The 14,211-nt window shown below is 40.7% G+C and overlaps 1 protein-coding gene across 3 annotated transcripts in view; it reads right to left on the bottom strand.

Moving 5' to 3' along the window:
- Positions 1-14,211, bottom strand: part of LOC119485726 (metabotropic glutamate receptor 7) — a 334,706-nt gene that overhangs the window by 51,023 nt on the left and 269,472 nt on the right. For 2 of the 3 annotated variants that reach the window (XM_037765486.1, XM_037765478.1), the window contains exon 8: positions 9,769-10,704. In XM_037765486.1, the coding sequence (XP_037621414.1) occupies positions 9,769-10,704 (936 nt within the window). Of the gene's footprint in view, positions 1-8,329; positions 8,459-9,768; positions 10,705-14,211 lie in introns of those variants that run through there. The other variant, XM_037765494.1, reaches the window with a different exon arrangement.

Below are 14,211 nucleotides of genomic sequence, written 5' to 3'. Positions count from 1 at the left end.
TTTGTAGTGTATTATGGTTTTATGATATAGAACACTGTGTATTTTCATTACACTGTACAAGAGTTGAACATTAAGCAATAGCTATAAACTATCTGTGCAGCACATCGGTTTCATGATCTGTGTTGGAACTATGTTAAATTGCATCATCCCTATACAATAAATTCAAATTTAGTGTTGAGCAGATGTGATCCACATTAAATACAGTTTGTTACAGTTCATCAATGAGTGCATTTACATGTGCACTAGTATCCTGGTGGTAAACACAATATCCTTGTTTCAGAAACCTGGATAAGACCTTGTCCCGGTTGTGAGAAACCAGGATATGCTACCTGCCGTACTCTGATAGGAACCAGGAAATCTTGGCATGTAAACAACTGATCCAAGTTTCTGAACTCTTCAATAATAGAAGAGTAGAGCAGTCAATAGAGAAATGAGTGACTGAGACAATGACAAATCAAGACACACCTGCACACGCAACACAGTCTCACGGCAGTTGATGAAATAGTCACAAAATTGTATCTATTTGATTTGTGTACACAGACACTAATTTCCCTTTTTTTCCGTGGCGCTCACGTGTCAATTTATGCTCCAGTATTTTCAAAATAAAACTACTTAATTAGGTTTAGGAATAGATCGACTTGGTTAGGCTTAGGCAACAAACTACTTAGTTAGGTTAAGAAAAAGATCGCAGTTTGGGTTTAAATAACACCGGAAGTGCCGTAACTTAAGTATGGAAGTTACGTGACAAATAAATCAACATTGACTTGTAGTTTCACACAGGACATGAACACCGGTCTCCTGGGTGAAAGTCCTGTGTCTCTATATTACCTGGTTCACAATTACATGGATTACATACGAATTGCTTTATTGCTGACCTTCACGAAAAAAAAGTGAAATTTGTGTCTATGTACAGGAATCAATACATAAATTTCATGACTATCTCATGAAATGCTGTGCGACTGGGCTGTTTCACTCCGCATCTCCACACCATTCTGTGGAAAGTTGAGAACAATAATTACAGTATGATGAATGATGTGGAGACGTTCATAAGCATCTGCTGATATAAAGATTTGGGATGCTCTTTGGACTGGGGTTGGGTTAAGAAAGGTGTCTTTAACATATTTCTTTTTCTTCCTGGGTTTTGCTGCAGTTTTTTTTTAATGTGATGTGAGCGAATAAAGAACATTTGAAATTAAATAAAAAAGATTTCTTTCTCTCTCCCCCCCCCCCGTCTTTCTCCATCCTAATGATGCAGCCTCTCACCTCCTTGAGTGCAGCAACACTTTCAGTCTTCAGCTCCGCGGGGCTGAAGGAAAAAGCCTCGGAGCCATCCGGATATCAGACATGTCCGCATATTTCTCTCCTCTTTCAATCTCTGCCTCTCTTGTTCTCTGTTGTCTTCTCTGTTTCTCTTTGTCTCCCTGTCATTCTCTTCTTCCACCTCCTGTCTTTTCTCCTCCCGCCACAGATCACACTGTGCTCTCCTTCCTTTTTCTCCCCAGTCTCCTAATTTACTCCACTGCAGATCACACTGTACTTTCTTGCTTTATCTCTGGCTTCCCCACATATCTTTTATCTGCCTCCTGCTTACTTTGTAGACGGCAAGATCCTTTTCTAATACAGATCCAACTCTTAATATAAAACAACATTCCTTATGTCATTTATGCAACCAAGAAACCCAAACACATGACACAAACACCATTAGGCCTACTCATATTTGTCCTATAGTATACAGGGATCATTTTCCAGCTTCCTGAAAATAATTTGTTTGTAATATGATTGTTTTTGATTCTCTAACTTCTTTAACGGTGCAACGTATAAGATATGGCCTCATGCTCCAAACAAATAGGGTGCAGCATTTCACCTCTACTACTTGGTCAATACAATCTAAATTTACAGTTAGCTTACAGCCAACTACTAATTAACAGCAGGGCAAGAATACGAAAACTCACCCAAACTGCTGAAACTTTGAGAGACGGTCAAAATAACACTGCTATCTTATAATCTTCATATATATAATAGGACTGTCAAAGTTAAGGTGTTAATAACCATTTTAACGCCACTAATTTCTTTAGCACATTAACGCAATCGATCTTCTGGAGGTTGTAATGGGCTCAGTTTTAAAGCTAGAGTGAAGATAATGTCATAGTAGCTCGTCGGGAAGGAGATTAAATAAAGCTCCAAACTTACGTTTAATTTCGGCAAGGAAAAACTGTCATGGCCATTTTAAAATGTCTATAGTTCTATAGGTAGCCACGAGTCTCCCCTTTACAGACATGCCCACTTTATGATAATCACTTGCAGTTCGGGGCAAGTCATAGTCAAGTCAGCACACTGACACACTGACAGCTGTTGTTGCCTGTTGGGCTGCAGTTTGCCATGTTATGATTTGAGCATATCTTTTTTTGCTAAGTGCAGTACCTGTGAGGGTTTCTGGACAATATTTGTCATTGTTTTGTGTTGTTAATTGATTTCCAATAATAAATATATACATACATTTGCATAAAGCAGCATATTTGCCCCCTCCCATGTTGATAAGAGTATCAAATACTTGACAAATCTCCCTTTAAGGTACATGTTGTACAGATAACAAATGTGCAGTCATTTTGCGATAAATCACGATTATTATGGACAATCATGCGATAAAATATTTTTGATTGACAGCCCTAATATATAGTTTACTTTAGCATCTGTGTGTTTACTGCGCCACTGACCGGGGCTATAAGGTCCGTGTAGGTTTTGTTAGATTGTTTATTGCATTAAATCCAAAGTGGCATAAATGAGAAAATTACTTGTATTTTCGCTTCGTCCTCCACGCCAGCAGGAGACTTGCCCTGAGAGATGGACCTTCACTTAGCAGAGCTCTAGTAACACAAATTCAGCCGGTGCAAGTAGTTTAATATGACATCTAACGCCAATATCTGAGTCTGATTTAACTCTGTGGGTAATGAGCTGATGATGCAGGATGACATCACGAAGACTGTCCAATCAGTGAGTTAGTTAGAATTCAGTGTGAATAAGAACTGAACTAACAATGCTCTTTTGTCTGAACCAAACTCAACTACAGGTGAGAAAGCATCTTGTTTGAACACACCTTTCCCTTTAGGAAAATGTGTGGCTTCTTGTAGCTTCATATATAAGTGAGTACTAAAGGTTAAAAACTTTCTTGATGAACTGTATGCCGTTGGAGCTCTGTGCCACAGGCTGCAGGATTCCCCTCGCCGTGCACTGACAGCCCTGTTAGGCAGCTCAGAGGCTGGGAGCTTATCAGCTACCTCTGTGGCCTGAAGCAGTTTAGGTGGACAAATGTATCCCTGTGGACAGGACACAAGTCCATCAGAGGGGTTTACTCCAATCCATTTCTTCAATGCCGAGTGCCGAGCAGAGAAGCTTAGTCTTTCAAACGGGATCAAACCCCGGAGCTCACAGTGTCAGGCCGGACACTCTTACCTGGGCCTGAGGGACGTGGGGAACAGCAGAAACTTCTTAATCTCTGCCACTGGCTGGGTTTACAGCTCTTCACCAAAACTTCAATCATTGGCAACTTAGGTATTCGAAAAGTATTTGTGCTCATTCAAAATTTAAATCCACTCTACTGCTGAAGAAGTTCATCGATCAAGAACAGCGTGTATGCCTGACTCTACTTTATTTAGCAGATTTTTAAAATTTGTCAAAACTCTTCACACAGTCAGCACAACAACAATCAATGTGAACTAAACTGTGGAGAACTTTTTCATTGACACAAAATGCATTCAAACAAATGATATGAATTGATTTTTCTCTCAAACTCAACCACCACCAAACCTCTGTGTATTTACTAGGGCTGTCAATCTTTTAAAATATTGAATTGCGATTAATCGCACATTTTTTGTCTGTTCAAAATGTACCTTAAAATGAGATTTGTCAAGTATTTAATACTCTTATCAACATGGGAGTGGGCAAACATGCTTGATTTATGCAAATGTATGTATATATTTACTATTGGAAATTAATTAACAACACAAAGCAATGACAAATATTGTCCAGATATTTGACGAGTTGGGAGTGAGAACGGGTTGCAATGGAGGACAATTTTGGAGAGATTGTTAGAGGACTGCAATTGCAATATAGTGTGTTTTGTTTGCAGTACAATACAGTTACTATGTTCATGTCATCTTCATATGAGTATTGAGATTAAACATATATACACATATGTTTGTTTCCCCATCACATCTGTGAAAGAGTGAAAGGTGAAGAAAGGAGCCAAGAGAGGACAGAAGGTGTGATGTGGATGAGAAGACACTGCTGTATGTAACAACCTGCTCAGGACAACAGTTAACCTCACAACATACATTTTTAAAATAGTAAACATGTAAAACGGAGTGTAAATACACAGAGGTTTGGTGGTGGTTGAGTTTTGAGTCAGAAAGTAATTCATGAATTTTTAAATGTTTGGCCACTGAATGCATTTTGTGTCAAAGCGGGGAAAGGTTTTCCACAGTGTAGTACACACTGACTGCTGTTGGGCTTCCACTTTGTTCTTACGTTTCACTTCTATGCTGATGACACGCTGCTATACTTCCTCAAAACACAGAATCTTCAGTCTCTTTTAAGTTGTCCTGAGGATGTGAAATGCTGGATGGCCAAAAGTTTAAGTTACTGTTATTGGGAACGAAAATTTCTCCTCACTGGTACCAAGAACAGAGACGACATCTCCCCTGTAGTAGTGTACTGGCCTCCCTTCACTGGTTACCAGTGAAATATATAATTAATTTTGTTTTTAAAGGTATACTATGCAACATTTTCCTCAAACAATGTATAGACTCATACAAAAATAATCCCTCACAGTCATCACTTCTGACCCACTACAAGCTTGTGGCATCCCTCTCTTTTCTTCTTATTTTGCTGTAGACGGGACTATTCTGGGCGTCCAGCCCATTGTCATTCCCAGGGCGTCAAATACCGAGGCTTTGACACGGCCACTGGCGTTCGATCACAAAGCACCCTTTAGCGCCGGTATGAAGCACCAGGCGTTCCATCTGCTGCAACAGTAAACGCTCTGAGAGAATGCGCCGGGAGTATGGTGACGTAGTTTAAAGAGCAAAAGAGACACACCGGGCAGGCAGGAGGGGAGGTGAATGGGTCCAACAAACACAAGGCTTTCCTCCACGAGACCGAAGTTTGTGTCTCGTGTGTCACATTACAATCAGCTGTTTGTTCGTGTCCCATGTTCACAATGGTCAATGTCATTTTCACTGTAGAAACGTAGTAGTTTTAAGCCCAACCATTTGTTCCTTTCCTAAACCTAGCTATGGTGGTTTTGTTGCCTAATCCTAAAATGACGCCAAGGGGAACCATAGTGGTTTTGATGACGAAAAAGTGATGCCAAGGTGCGTGACAAAGCAGCGGTATGTGAAGTGTTGGGATGAGAATGTGTTAGGGCATCAGCAAAGAGGCTTTGTGCCCCACGTGGGGGTGTTACCCCCAGCCAATAAACATGGTGTGCAGCCAAGTCCCATTCCCAGGTTAAATACCACTGCTCTGTCAGATACAAAGCGGCCAAATTTGACGGACGAGAATGGGTTGTTACATCGCTGTGTGTTTTCATCAGTTTTTTCCCGTGCTCCTCGCTTTCTCCTCTGCTGTGTGCCAATATCGGTGTGTCAGTTTGACCAAGGTGCACACACCAAGCTGAGAGGACAGGATGAAGCCTGCCCCTCAGCTGCTTTCATTAAAAATCCAGCAACTCAACACTTTCCTGCAGGGTCGTCAGATGTGTGAGTGTGTATGACTGTGTGTTTAGAAACATCAACCGATAACTGTAAAATATTATACCTTTAAAGTTTACTGTCAGATCTTTTTCATCTCACCACTTCAAAATCCAAAAGACACACCTTAAAACTGCATTTTAGTTATTTAATTGTTAATATAATAATGACAATGTTTAAATTTAGTATGTTACCTTTTCATCTATTTTGGTTTGAAATGTTTTATTGCATTTAAATTCCTCTGTAAAGCACTTTGGTTAACACCTTTTGTTTTTAATAAATGTGCTTTAAATACATTTGACTTATGACTGACAAATATTCTGGTACAAAAGTGTTTTTGGTTGTGTTACATGAGATTAACTGTTGTGCTTAGCTGCATGTTGGTAGAGAGACCTTTTCAACATTTTGAAAATTGTGAAGAGTTTTGAAAGCAAATTCAGGTGGTATCCAGTTTTTCTGTATGGATTCAGTAAAATGTAGGGCTGTCAAAGTTAACACAATAATAACGCATTAACGCAAATTCATTTTTACACCATTAATTTCTTTAACGCATTAAAGCAACTTGCATAATTTAGGCTGTAGTGGGCTCAGTTTTAAAGCTACTGTAGAGTGAAGGTACTGGTATCATATGAAACTAGAAAACCTAAGGAATCCATTGATACCAACCGAACGTGAAGGAAGCTAAATAATGCTCCAAACATGCGCTAAATTCTGGCAAGGAAAAACTGGCATGGCCAGCATGGTCAGCATATTTGTATGCTAAATGTAGTACCTGTGAGGGTTTTTGGACAATATTTGTCATTGTTTTGTGCTGTTAATTGATTTCTTATAATAACTATATACATACATTTGCATAAAGTAAGCATATTTGTCCACTCCCATGTTGATAAGAGTATTAAATACTTAACAAATCTCCCTTTAAGGTACATTTTGTCCATCGTGATTAATTTGCAATTAATCACAATTAACTATGGACAATCATGTGATTAATCGTGATTAAATATTTTAATCGATTGGCAGCCCTAGTAAAATAGAATTAATACATCCTTGCAAAAACTGATGTACAGTATTTGTCGTTTCCTCCTAATCAGTTATACAACAAGGAGAATTAATGTTTTTTAGTTCCTGGAATAACAAACAGAAGTTAAATAGATCTTTGGGGACACAAACCAGTTCAACACATAATCATTATTTATCCCTGCAGTGCATGATGGAGTTTTGCTAAAGCTTATTAACACCGTTGAGCAGATTGCATTCCACATTTCACTGACGCCTAAATGCAGAGACTCATTTTGTTTAGCAATAGTTTTCATAACATTTTGATAAGACTTAAAGGTCACACAATTATGGCAAGAACCTTTAAACTTTGTTAACAAGTTGCCAACATGTAACTTTCCTCACAATATAACACATTTCAGTTTGAGCCTTTGGGGAAAATTAGCTAATTGTGTCAGCTTCCGGGTGCTTTTATAACCTGTTGTGACCCCAAAACAACCGGGGCAACACGATCACACTGAGTCTCTGAGGAGTGTTAACACCTGGGGATTGCAGCTGTTGTCCTTTATTAAATCTCCACACTACATTTGCTTCATCAGGACCCAGTAGCTGATGAGAACAAACAACGCCCGGGGTTGTAACAAACAGATAATAAGAAATGTGACGCTTTCTTTATGCAATATTTTACCAACCACATGCACATTAAATTTCATCAGGATTCCTACACAAGAACATAATTTTCACATCATTTCACTGCAACATGTGGATCATTGAGTTTCATATCAAAGCCTTCCTCTTTCTGCACGAATGGGGATGAGATTATTTTCTAGTGGCAGATCAGGCTCGTCTGGAAGCCTTTCAGCTGATAAAATGGGACACAACAGTGATCGTCACCCATTATGAATGATTCAGTAGTGCTCTGTTGACATGGATATTTTCTCTATTATGATTTGCTGGTGATTTGTAATAGCAGCATAACAGAGCGTGTGCTTGATTCTCTTATTTTAAAACCGAGGGAAACAGGGATGTTGTTATATAAGGATATTTTCTGTGGCTGATAATAGGAGTTATGAAGACTGTGGAACAAGACTCACTGAAGGTACAAAACCTTTGACCAGGGGTTAAAGTAGATTGAAGTTCTTGTCGGTAGTACTAGGCTACCCCAACCTTGATCGCTTGATATTGTTCTCCTCCCACCCCCCAGCTTCATGCGTCTCTGAACACGATTCAATGCCTTTATGGTGGAGAAAGAAATTAGAAACTCTTGACATCATGTATAGCAAATGATTTATTTAAATGGTGAAAGTGCTGCAGAATCATTTGTAAATGTTGACAAAACTTTTCAAGTTTTGAGTTGTTGTTTTTACTTAATGGGGCATTCACATGAATTTTACCAGTCGAAAACTCGTATTTAAGATTATTTCGACACCACATGAATGAGGCACCAATGCCCTATCTGGCAATGTTAATGAAAGCGAAACAGCATTGGCAGATGTGTCAACAAATCAAGCTGTTATTAGGGATATTTGATATACCACACAGTTGTACCGGCAGGGATACAAAGCCTACAGTAGTGCTCAGATGTTGTTTCCATGGTTGCCACGCAGAACGCCTGGCGTTTACTCGCAGAGCACTTGTCTGCATGAGGAGCGCAGTCAAACCCTGCGGATCCAAGCAAGTATGCAGGCGGAGTGTCGATCCCCGTCTGAAAAGACCTTAATGCGTGTAAAAACAAACAGACAAACCGAACGGAAAACAGAACCTCCTTGGCGGAGGTAACTAACTGTATGTTGACCTGATGTTAGCAGATGTGTTTTCTTGTTGGAAATGTGATCCTGAGGGATGGGTTGTATGTAGGTTTTGGCAGGCAGCTGCTGTCCCCTTTTCCTGATACTGCGTACCAGAATTTTATAGTGGTACGGAGTACCGGACTGTACCGGCCCCTGCCTTTGACTCCATAATCAATTATCAGTATAAAGTGACATGTAAAGAGTAGCTGCATGTTGGTTACCTGGAATTTGCTAAGACAAAACGGATGCAAAGAGAGTAGGGAAACCAGCTGTGATGTAGGAGTGTGTGAAAAAAAGGTATATCAGTAATAAGGTAATATCAGTTTTCTGTTCAGACTGTAGTGCAGCAGTTCAAGATGTGACCAAACAAATCAAACGCTAATCTCATGTCAATGTCACAGTCAGAGGTCATGGACTTGATGCTAACATCTCGTTTCCACATAGCTTTGTGTACGTATGCGTATCAACTGGAAGAAAACATGTAACGTTATAAATGTGACTCATCTAGACTGGATGGCGAAAAACAGTAACTCATAGAAAATATCTATGTAGTAATTTCTCTCTCATATCTGCGTTGGTGTTTCTATCCATCCGTAAAGAGATCCATTTCCTTGCGTTGAACACTAGGGGGCGGAATCTGTACACTATGTGGATTTACGGACACATAACAAAACTGTGTTGAAATGAGGCGTAAAGTCCTGGTCACAGCGAAATTAATCGGCGTGTCTTCCCGAAATATTTGTTTCTGGACTGTGACTGAGTGACTATTTGCACGGCCAGTTGGTGAACTACCTTAGCTGGCGAGCTAATTGCTAACTGCTAGTCAGTCACAATAGCTCACTGAGCTTCTTTCTATTTTCTCTGCACTGTTCTGTTTACTCTCCCTGACATTTTGTTCCCCATTTTACCATTTAGTTCAATAAAAGAAGTTTTGAAGGGGGAAATAAAGCTCTCGGAGCTAAAGAGGCTTGCTAAAGGGAGTTTACACATTTTATGACGTGAAACATAACCCTCCACATTTATTATCGCCTTTCTTTTTACAGTTTGTCTCCACTGGTTTGATGTATTATTGGAAATAAAAGCAAGAATATGAGAATATGTATTGAGAATATGTGACTCTACCATCAAATGAAGATAAAATACTGTAACCATCCAGCCATCAAACCATCCAGCAGTTCATCCATCTCTGCAGATCTTTCATCCACCCTGTCGCCCATTCATCCATTGGTTCTTACCTTTTCTGCAGATTGCGCCGTGCCGAAGAAGATGGGTATAAAAGCCAACCATACGATGCAGGTGGTGTACATGGTGAACCCGATGGGCTTGGCCTCGTTAAAATTCTCCGGGACCCCGCGGGTCTTTATAGCGTAAACAGTACACGTCACCATCAATAAGATGCTGTAACCCAACGAACAGATAATCTGAAGATCCGTGATGTCACATTTCAACACCCCTCGTGCTAGATACGGGTTGAAGGTCTTCTGCTCATCATAGTCTATGATGGTGTTTGGCGGATCCACCACAAACCAGATGAACACCCCCAACAGCTGGACTGAGATGAGGCTGGAGGTGATTGCCAGCTGTGAGGTGGGGCTGATCAGCCTTGGTGCCGTCACCGACTTCTTGCCCTGCTCGAAGATCCGGTAGATGCGGTTGGTTTTGGTGAGGAGGGCGGCGTACATGATGCACATACCCAGACCCAGGAAAATCCTTCGGAACGAGCACACGCCTACATCTGGCTTGGCGATCATGAGGAATGTAATGATATAGCACAAAAATATCCCAGTCAGGAGAACGTAGCTCAGCTCCCTGCCGGATGCTCGGACAATCGGCGTATCGTTGTACCGTATGAACGTAGCCATGACGGAGATTGTAGCGATTATGCCGAGCATTGCCAGGAAAACCGGAATCACTGCCCAGGGCGAGTGCCATTCCAGCTTAATGATGGGTATAGGCTGGCATGCTGTGCGGTTGGCATTGGGCCTCATGTTGTAGGAGCAGAGCTTGCAGGTGAACTCGTCGAACTGATACTGGTAGCCGTCGCAGGGCTCACAGTGCCAGCAGCAGGGCATACCTTTCACCACCTTCTTCCTCTCACCACTTTTACAGGGAAGGCTGCACACGGAGCTGGGCATGTCCTGCTCCCCCCGAGGCCACTGCATGTCCTCGATCTGGAGAGAGAGCATGAGACAATGAATGGTTAGATCAGTGGGTCCCAAACTTTGTTAAACAGAGCCTCTAGTCAGGAATATAATAAAGATCTTGTCTGCTTCTGAAATGTTAACTTGGTCGAAAATGGCAATTTTCTTCAACTTGACCATTAACTGAAGGGGAAAAAATGATCTGAAACAAAAATATTTGCTTTGTGTGTGAGTACATCCCATACACTGTAAAACTTCAAACTTCACTGAAAAAACAGTTTTAAGTAATGACATTGTAAGAAATCGACTCCGAGGTTTTGCTGTCTCAGTCTCAGATTTATAGCTGAGATTTTATCTTGTAGTGTGTAGCGCTGCTGTTAAACAAGGGGCTTGCTTTGGCTCTGGCTTGTTACTGAATCAAAGGTCTCATTGATTTGACAGTTTGACTGCTGCTAATGAGTAATGACTACTCTATTAGTGGAACATCGATATGGATAAATTCCACCTGGATCATAGCTCTGCACTGAGTGGACATCTTAGCTATCTGCAATTTCCACCATTTAATGATGATAATGAGCTTTTCAAGACCAACCCTGCTACTCAAGGAGTCTTCGAGCAAGGTATGGAGTTTAACCAGGATGAGAAGTTCCTGTCTGTAGCTGACAGACTTTAATAAAGAAGCAGACGGTCTACCTTATACTACATTTGCAAGTTATATAATGTAATGAACTTTAGTTACTAGTTTGAGAGGTTACATACAAAATGATCACATACAAAAATGCTGCTCCCACATTTATGCATCATTGACAATAATCCAATTACTCTATTTTATATTTTGATTTCCTTCTTTCCTCTCAAGAAAATAGAGAAGGAGCAACCTCCTCTGCCTCTATGGACCAGCCTCCACTGAACCACAGGGACCATTTTTCTGAATTATGGGACTTTTTTTTTCTTCATTTTTCTGACTTTTCCAATGCACCACATTTACTTGTAAGTATAAATGAAGTATTGTTATACTGCAGCATTGGTGCTTTCAGGATCATAACACTTCCTCGACAACAGATCACCTGTAGTTAAGACTTTATCTAACGTTATATCTATCTCCTAATCAACTCTAGATCATGGTTCTCAGACTGTTTTTTCTTGTTGACATAGTGTCACGGTTTTCCGGATAATACGTTTTGACCCAAATGCAGATAAGGACGAGGAGGCAGCAGGTAGAGTACAATGATTTAAGAAAAACATACAAAAATGCTGCTGGTCCGGCAGACAGGTTACAAAAAAAGCCAATCCACAAAGTAAAGTCACAAGAAATAAACTTGAAACTCAAACACTGGGAAAAAGAAGAGTGAAACACTAGATATGAGGAATTGACACAGAGACAGGGAAACACACAGACTAAATAAACTGGGAGGTGACACCAATCGGTGCGGGGCAGACAATCCGAAAGGCGATAAAATACAAAGGCAGGAAGTAATACTATACATGATACACAGTGAGTATATAAAAATAGAACACAAAACACTAAATGAATGAAACAAGGAATATAACAGAAAAACCCATAACCTAGAAACCAAAATCCATTAGACAAAATAGAGGCCACTAAAAAGATAAAAACAAGATAGCTTAAAGTTCTAAAAAAAGACATAACAAAAAGCCCAAGGACCTCAGGGAACAGAGCCAGACTGTGACACATAGTTCAATAATGTCTCCAGGCTTAGAGCCATTTTACCCAGAAACTTATGTTGCCTGCATAGAAATAGAATAGGAGTAGAACGGATATTCACATTCATTTTTATGTGTACCATAGCAAAGAATGTAGCGGGCAACTTCTGTATAAATCAACTTCTAGTCCCGCCACACAGACATCGGCTACGTGTGACACACTTTACGGCCCCACCTACGTGTGCTGTCACCATAGCAACTAACAACAATCACCTTTTTCTTTTGAACTAATCAAATGACGACGGCGAACAGTTGAATGTCCGTCTTAAAGACCGAAGTCAAGGAACAAAGGTCTCTTGTCCACAGTAAACACCACAGATTACATGAAAAGACTGTAATATGATTGGCTGCATCCTTACCTTTCAACATGTGGCTATTTGTGAGGAGGTATGCTTATTATTATAGCTGCATATAAACTCCACTAAACCTCTGGAAACAAACAGGAATAAAAAGTCTTCACAGAAAGCATTACATTATTTTTAATATTACATTTGAAAGGGGGCTGATCCGATTAGTCAGAAGTATCCAGAATACTACAATTTCAATATGCTATTTTGTGAAATGGGAAATTAGCTAAAGTGTCAAAAGGCTCAGTAAATCCGTTCACGTCCTCTCAACAGTTCTAGGCGCTTCTTGAAACTATGCCCAGACCTTGGAAGGAGCTCCAGTGACTGACGGTGGCCAAAAATCCCTGTTATTGTGTATTGATGTTGATTATCTTGGCAGATAGCTGCTTTCTGTTTAAAGGATTTGAAAGGACTTGGAGAGATTTCAAATGCTACTGTGACCCAGAGCCGATCAATTACACAGTGCTAAGGACATCCTCAAACAGATTATCTACAAAGGCCAATCTGAATCAGTCTTTGGTTCCAGCAGCCGGAGGCTACGCTTGAGAAGAAAGAAAAAAAATTGACACTGGATGTTATCGCCACCCACTATCAACCAGACTCTCCCCGGGCACCCTGTGTGCCACCAAAAAGCCAAGTTGATAACCTGGGACGGTCGGGCTATAAAATGCTGTATGGAGCTAACAGCCTGAGTCAGCCCAAGGCTTGTCTTTGGCCACGGTGAGGATTCAGCACCACAACAAAAAGGCCAACTCCAAACAGCCCTCTAATCGTCCTCCCTCCCAAAGGCGGCAGGCTGACTCTGAGGAGAAGGAGAAGACATCTGCTGCACATGCAACCTGTTCTCAACCTAACTTCCTGTGAAAACGGAAGTTTATTTTGAAAGGACACTATGCATGTAACGAGCGTATATTGACACGCCGTCCAAAAGTAACGCAAGATGGGTACAACGTGCATCGGTGGGGCACTGACCAAGTATTTGACGAGTTGGGAGTGAGAATGTGTTGGCACATGTCACACTATTTCTTTTACTTCACCTCTTTTCTATTATCTGATCACATTCATCAGCACTTGCTTCCACACATCCATCACTCTGTATCCACTTCACACTAAGCGTTTTATTGTACACCGAACACAACAACACATCAAAAACTACATGACTGGCTGACACAAATCCCCGCTGCTCCTCCTCAGTAATAGCTCAAAGCCAGGTGAATACGCTTCCCCATTTAGCATATGAAATGTATTAAAATCTGTCATGTAAGAAGCAAGCATTACAACACAGAATTGATGAGTGGCAGACTTGTGCCTGGTTATAGAATGACTCACGGCTTCGCAAATCCAAAAGGATTTCAGACTTGAGGTTCAAATGGGATTCAAAATGCCAGGAGCAACGTCGGGTCAGTCATTTAAATGGAAACGCCATCCGTCTTCTCGCCTCCGTAACGGTCAGGAGGACTGCCAG

Source organism: Sebastes umbrosus, chromosome 1, assembly GCF_015220745.1.
Source record: "Sebastes umbrosus isolate fSebUmb1 chromosome 1, fSebUmb1.pri, whole genome shotgun sequence".
Lineage (NCBI taxonomy): Eukaryota > Metazoa > Chordata > Actinopteri > Perciformes > Sebastidae > Sebastes > Sebastes umbrosus.
This window is presented reverse-complemented; position numbering and strand designations above follow the sequence as displayed.